Below are 7,893 nucleotides of genomic sequence, written 5' to 3' on the forward strand. Positions count from 1 at the left end.
AGCATCATATCTTGAGGAGGTCATGGAATGGGTCATAAACGGTCAGGGGATAACCTAGTTAGGACAGATACATATAAGTAAATGTACTTGTCCAGTCCGGATAGCCTGACCAAGAAAAACTTATTCGTTTACTCATATTACATACTATGACTCAATTGTACTTTGTTAAGATGGTTCTAATAAAAATGCAGTTAATGGAAGAGGTAAGTTTGTGTCGAGTATACGTGAAATCGAATAACTTGAGGGCGTTCGACAGAAGACCATCAGGAGTGAACATAAACGAGCAAGTACGAATTCCGGAAACCCTTCATAACAATGAAAATCAAGCAACAACATCAACTGCTTCTATACATACACCGATAATAGAGATGGGGACAACAAGCATATCTGATGATCATAGCTATAACTCGTCAGATGACCAAACTGTTAATCATTCCCATTCTACAATGGAGAGTACTGATGATCAACCTTTGTGGGATTGGGATGAACTTGATCAATGGTTCTAAACTTCTAATTAAGTTTTTTTTTTTATTGTACTAATAATAATTAGTAGCTAATAAATTAAGCATGTTTTTAAATATGATGAATTGTACTAATGAGTATTGAGTATACATTTAGTTTCATTTCAGTTATCGTTTTCTATATATTGATTTATTGATTTATTTAATTACGGAGTATTTGTTTTGCTTGTGACTTTTTTCCTTTCTCATTTGAATTGACTCAGAAGACTTGTTATATATGCACCGGTTCTATATGCACAAAAAATTAGGTTCTAATTAAATTAATATCTATGTATTATTATTTATTACAGTATATATTTTATATGATAAAAGGAACACTAAAGAGTTAGGGAAAAGTCTTTTCAACCCCAAGCGGTGTCTTGGTGGTAAGATGCTTGGAAAGTTTTAAAGGGACCCAGGTTCAATCTCCACCTGCTACACTTTGGGAGGCTTGTCTTTCATTAAAAAAAAAAAAAAAAAAGGAAAAGTCTTTTCCGTTTCAACAGGAATGAAAAAAATTTCATTTTCTAAGAACATCGATGGACCACAGCTTGTTATGTTGTCGTGTATGGGATAATAAGAAGGCCGGGTATTTATATGAAGATGTACATGACAGTTTAATGGGTGATCATTTACGACTTTTTTTAGTGACTACTCCAAGTCATTAGGCTCGTGAGGTTTGAATGTATGACCAAGTAGACTACTTTGAGATAGTTTATTGTTCATTCTTATTTTATAGTTTATTGTTCATTCTTATTTTTTAGTCTTCGTATGTAATAATGTTTTTTTCTCAATATGGTATAGCGCCTAACTTTATGTTAAAAAACAATTGTCAACTCAAGTCACCGGTTAAGAGACAAACATATGGTCCCTCTTGTCTTGAAAATGCATACGTCCCTTAACAAGCTTTTAGATTCAAGTTCATAAAATAATTAAATATACGTGGTTGTATATGTGAAATAATGTAGGGATGCCTTTCTGACATAAAACATGTTTTCATCATATAAAAGGATATAATTATAATGACTTAAGAAGTCAACCCAAATTGATAAAATTAACACAAGAACATGTAATCAACTCCGTTCTTTGTAGTATTGACAAGTTGATTATACAAAAACTACAGCATACTCGAAACAAAATAGATTGTTCGAGATTAAGATTAATCAATTCAATAGCAATCATTATTCATCGTTCATTCATTCGTCTAGTCGCTTGTATATGTAGCCCCGACAAAAAGTCAAGTAAGAATAAGATGAAGCGTGGTTCATTTTTGTAAGTGCTACATTGAACTTGATGCATTTGTTGAAACCTGAATACAAGAGGACAGTTTGGTTAGTTTGACAAATATTAAATAAATAAAAAAAACCATCAAATAATTTATGCTGGCTATGGGGTTCGAACCCATGCGCACTTATGTGCAGAAGATCTTAAGTCTTCCCCCTTAACCTCTCGGGCAAACCAGCTACTTGTTCATTTTAGCTATTCTAAAATTAATTGTTCTCTAACAATGTGGACTCTCGGCCCATAAAAAACTCAACAGACAGCCCATGTTGTGTATATCCCCGATTGGTATAAACCATTTTTATTTTATTTTTTATGTATGTATATATACAAAAGATATTGTTCTAGTGATTTTTACCTTTTCACTTTAGCTGCTGATCGATGTTAGTCATATTTGTAGCCCATGTATCATATCTATTGGGCTTAGCCCGTATCATATGTATCATATCTATTTCACGTGTGTGTGCTTGATACAAGTTAAAAGGAACAATTCCATCTATAGTTAATATTAAAATGCTATACTGATGATGTCATTATTAGGCTAATTCCTTTGTTAAGAAAAAATCAAAAAGAAAAAAAAATCTAAGCATGGTGGGTGATGTCATTAATCTAAATAATTTTGAATTAAAATTAAATCTTATTTAATTAATTATTATTATTAAATCTTATTAATAATTATTTTAATTATTAAAATTAAATAATTTTGAATTATTTAATTAATTATTTTGAATTGAGTACGCGAAGGTATAAAAGCTAGGCAGAAGGAAATTAAATCTAAATTTATATTTTAATTTACACTTTCAATATAAAATAACAACCAATATTATCTCTTATGATTGGATGTGGATTATTTAATATGCATTTTAGGTTTTTTGATGAAATTTTCAGCTGACGAGTTTCTTAGTCGAACTCTGTGGTTCCACGGGTCATTAAACTAAATAACTTTAGCATTTACGTTAACTTAATATCTAAAACATATCATTAAACTGTTTCGTTTAAACAAACCCGTAGTTTCACGGGTCATTTCACTAGTCTTCTTAATATTCAAGTGTATGTATGCTTGTTTAATTGATCCACGTGTCCTCTTTTGATATTGTTGACACACATAAGAGATAAATGCACATGCATCCTGCCACATCGCCTCAAGAATTGTAGTTTTTTGTCCGTCTCTAATCCTATTTCGCAAGTAAAAGAAAACATCACCACATGAGAAACGTACGGCAGCCACAAAACTCTTACGAATTAACTCCAGCACAACTATTACATGTTATACAAGCCCGACAAAATGTATTAGACTTATATGGTATGGCCCAACAACAGGCCCAACAGTAAGCCCACCAGCAAGCTCAATGCTTTTACACAGCTCAACCCGCTTCTTTTACTCAAGAGACTATATCTCCGAGTGCATTCATTACAGATTACGGTGCTGCCGGGTGGCACATGGACACGGGTGCGTCTTCACATCTTACCTCATGTATTAATAATCTTAGTACTTTTTTTAATAATTGCAAATATTCATCAGTAGTTGTTGGTAACGGAAACACCATTCATGTCACTAACACCGGTCATAGCTTGTTACCCAATGTTCACCGTTCGTTACACTTAAATAATGTACTTGTAACCCCTAACATCGTTAAAAACCTCATATCCGTTCGTCAATTTACCCGTGATAATCTAGCTTCTGTTGAATTTGATCCTTTTGATTTTTCTGTGAAAGATTATCTAACACATCGTCTGCTTCTCCGATGTGATAGCACCGGGGATCTATACCCACTTACATCATCTACCTCTCACTCTTCTCAAGAGGCTCTTCTCACCAGTCCGGTTACATGCATCAGCGTCTTGGTCATCCCGGACAAGATGTTTTTCGAAAACTCCTTTCTAATAAAGTTATTATTTGTACTAAATCATCGTTCCCCATTCTTCGCCATGCCTGTCAGCTTGGCAAACATGTGCGACTCCCTTTTTCTGTTTCTAGTTCTCACGTTAATGCTACTTTTGATATTATCCATTCGGATTTATGGACATCTCCCATTTCTAGTCTCAGTGGTTTAAAATATTATATTATATTTTTTGATCATTTTCCGCATTACGTTTGGGTTTTTTCGTTAGGCAATAAATCTGACGCACTTACCACATTCATACAGTTTCGTACATTTGTTCGCACTCAATTTAACAAGGAAATCAAAGCTTTTTAATGTGATAATGGGGGCGAATTCGATAACAATGCTTTCCATCAACTTCTTCAAACTAAAGGTATTCAGTTCCTATTCTCCTGCCCTTACACCTCTCAGCAAAACGGAAAGTCTGAACGCATGCTCCGCACCATTAACAATCAAATTCGAACCCTACTCTTTCAAGCTCATCTCCCGCCCACTTACTGGGTGGAAGCTCTTCACATGGCAGCCTACCTACTTAACATTCTTCCTGAAATGTCCCGTTCTTATTGATTAAAAACGTTCCATATTAATTGATTTCGTTGCGAGGTTTTGACCTCTATATGAGACGTTTTTCAAAGACTGCATTCATTTTTAAAACAAACCATAACCTTTATTTCATAAATAAAGGTTTAAAAAGCTTTACGTAGATTATCAAATAATGATAATCTAAAATATCCTGTTTCACACGACCATTACATAATGGTTTACAATACAAATATGTTACATCGAAATCAGTTTCTTGAATGCAGTTTTTACACAATATCATACAAACATGGACTCCAAATCTTGTCCTTATTTTATTATGCAACAGCGGAAGCTCTTAGTATTCACCTGAGAATAAACATGCTTTAAACGTCAACAAAAATGTTGGTGAGTTATAGGTTTAACCTATATATATCAAATCGTAACAATTGACCACAAGATTTCATATTTCAATACACATCCCATACATAGAGATAAAAATCATTCATATGGTGAACACCTGGTAACCGACATTAACAAGATGCATATATATAAGAATATCCCCATCATTCTGGGACACCCTTCGGATATGATATAAATTTCGAAGTACTAAAGCATCCGGTACTTTGGATGGGGTTTGTTAGGCCCAATAGATCTATCTTTAGGATTCGCGTCAATTAGGGTGTCTGTTCCCTAATTCTTAGATTACCAGACTTAATAAAAAGGGACATATTCGATTTCGATAATTCAACCATAGAATGTAGTTTCACGTACTTGTGTCTATTTTGTAAATCATTTATAAAACCTGCATGTATTCTCATCCCAAAAATATTAGATTTTAAAAGTGGGACTATAACTCACTTTCACAGATTTTTACTTCGTCGGGAAGTAAGACTTGGCCACTGGTTGATTCACGAACCTATAACAATATATACATATATATCAAAGTATGTTTAAAATATATTTACAACACTTTTAATATATTTTGATGTTTTAAGTTTATTAAGTCAGCTGTCCTCGTTAGTAACCTACAACTAGTTATCCACAGTTAGATGTACAGAAATAAATCGATAAATATTATCTTGAATCAATCCACGACCCAGTGTATACGTATCTCAGTATTGATCACAACTCAAACTATATATATTTTGGAATCAACCTCAACCCTGTATAGCTAACTCCAACATTCACATATAGAGTGTCTATGGTTGTTCCGAAATATATATAGATGTGTCGACATGATAGGTCGAAACATTGTATACGTGTCTATGGTATCTCAAGATTACATAATATACAATACAAGTTGATTAAGTTATGGTTGGAATAGATTTGTTACCAATTTTCACGTAGCTAAAATGAGAAAAATTATCCAATCTTGTTTTACCCATAGCTTCTTCATTTTAATTCCGTTTTGAGTGAATCAAATTGCTATGGTTTCATATTGAACTATATTTTATGAATCTAAACAGAAAAGTATAGATTTATAGTCAAAAAATAAGTTACAAGTCGTTTTTGTAAAGGTAGTCATTTCAGTCGAAAGAACGACGTCTAGATGACCATTTTAGAAAACATACTTCCACTTTGAGTTTAACCATAATTTTTGGATATAGTTTAATGTTCATAATAAAAATCATTTTCTAAGAATAACAACTTTTAAATCAAAGTTTATCATAGTTTTTAATTAACTAACCCAAAACAGCCCGCGGTGTTACTAAGACGGCGTAAATCCGGTTTTACGGTGTTTTTCGTGTTTCCAGGTTTTAAATCATTAAGTTAGCATATCATATAGATATAGAACATGTGTGTAGTTAATTTTAAAAGTCAAGTTAGAAGGATTAACTTTTGTTTGCGAACAAGTTTAGAATTAACTAAACTATGTTCTAGTGATTACGAGTTTAAACCTTCGAATAAGATAGTTTTATATATATGAATCGAATGATGTTATGAACATCATTACTACCTCAAGTTTAGTAGGTAAACCTACTGGAAGTGTCAAGAAATGATCTAGCTTCAAAGGATCTTGGATGGCTTGAAAGTTCTTGAAGTAGGATCATGACACAAAAACAAGTTCAAGTAAGATTTTTACTAGAATTAAGATAGTTTATAGTTATAGAAATTGAATCAAAGTTTGAATATGAATATTACCTTGAATAAGAAAGATAACCTACTGTATATAACAAAGGTTTCTTGATCTTAGATGATTACTTGGAATGGATTAGAAAGCTTGGAAGTAAATTAGTAAACTTGAAGGGATTTTTGAAGTGTTCTTGAAGTGTTCTTCCTATGATGATTATAGCTTGATTATTGAAGTGATTTTTGATGAAGATGATGATTAAATACTGGAAAAATACGTTCATAATAGTGTGTGTGTGTTGAGAGAGAATTAGAAAGAGAATTGGAAGTGAAATGGAGTGAATGATGAGTGGTAATTGGTGAGTGGTGAGTGGGGTTAAAAGGAGTTCTAGTTAGTTGACTAGCTCATGGTAGAAGTTAAAATTGATTAGTCATACATGAAATAATCAAGAGTGAAATCCCATGCTAGTTCCTATTGGTATATACTCATAGTAAGTACGTTTTGAAGCTGTGTATAATACGGGTAAGAATACGACTAGAATTCTTGATGAAAGAAAAGAATGGAAAAGTAACTGTAACCATTTTCGTTAAGTATAAGTGTTTTGATATATGTCTTGAAGTCTTCCAAAAGTATTTTAATACATCTAAATACACTACATGTATATACATTTTAACTGAGTCGTTAAGTCATCGTTAGTCGTTACATGTAAGTGTTGTTTTGAAACCTTTAAGTTAACGATCTCAATTAATGTTGTTAACCCATTGTTTATTATATCTAATGAGATGTTAAATTATTATATTATCATGATATTATGATATATTAATATATCTTAATATGATATATATACATTTAAATGTCGTTACAACGATAATCGTTACATATATGTCTCGTTTCGAAATCCTTAAGTTAGTAGTCTTGTTTATATGTATATAACTCATTGTTAATATACTTATGGAGATACTTACTTATCATAATCTCATGTTAACCATATGTATATCCATATATATATCGTCATGTCGTTTTTACAAGTTTTAACGTTCGTGAATCGCCGGTCAACTTGGGTGGTCAATTGTCTATATGAAACATATTTCAATTAATCAAGTCTTAACAAGTTTGATTGCTTAACATGTTGGAAACATTTAATCATGTAAATATCAATCTCAATTAATATATATAAACATGGAAAAGTTCAGGTCACTACACTTCCCTCCTCCGCCATTAATCATGAGATTCCGTACTCCCATCTCTACAAACAAAAACCTAACTACACCACTATCCGAGTCTTCGGTTGCCTCTGCTACCCTCACATATCCACCACACATAAACTTGCACCTCGCTCCACTCCATGTATTTTTCTTGAGTACCCTTCAAATCTCGGGGTTACCGCTGTCTGGATCTTACCACCAACAAAATCATCCTCTCTCGATATGTCACTTTCGATGAGACATGCTTCCCATTCAGTTCCATGACACATTCTCAACCTCCATCCTATGACTTTTTGGACCCCCTCCAAATCTCTTTTGCAGAACATTTCATCTACCACCGGAGATACAACCTCCTCTTACTCATGCTATCGACACCACACCTCCACCACATCCTAGTTCGAAGCCACGGCCTCCTCCTACCGAGGCTACCA

General features: G+C 33.0%; 1 protein-coding gene and 1 non-coding gene across 2 annotated transcripts in view; one reads left to right on the forward strand and one right to left on the reverse strand.

Annotated features, from left to right (window-relative positions):
- The window catches only part of LOC139841173 (NAC domain-containing protein 90-like), a 1,341-nt gene extending 835 nt beyond the window's left edge, over positions 1-506 (forward strand). Inside the window, exon 3 of the mRNA XM_071831404.1 lies at positions 192-506. Coding sequence (XP_071687505.1) covers positions 192-506 — 315 coding nt within the window. The remainder of the gene's footprint in view (positions 1-191) is intronic.
- A 1,374-nt stretch (positions 507-1,880) lies between these two features.
- Positions 1,881-1,963, reverse strand: TRNAL-UAA (transfer RNA leucine (anticodon UAA)). The gene has a single exon. It is a non-coding gene; the product is annotated as a tRNA-Leu (tRNA).
- Between the last annotated feature and the right edge of the window lie 5,930 nt (positions 1,964-7,893).

The sequence above is a fragment of the Rutidosis leptorrhynchoides genome, chromosome 4 (genome assembly GCF_046630445.1).
Source record: "Rutidosis leptorrhynchoides isolate AG116_Rl617_1_P2 chromosome 4, CSIRO_AGI_Rlap_v1, whole genome shotgun sequence".
Lineage (NCBI taxonomy): Eukaryota > Viridiplantae > Streptophyta > Magnoliopsida > Asterales > Asteraceae > Rutidosis > Rutidosis leptorrhynchoides.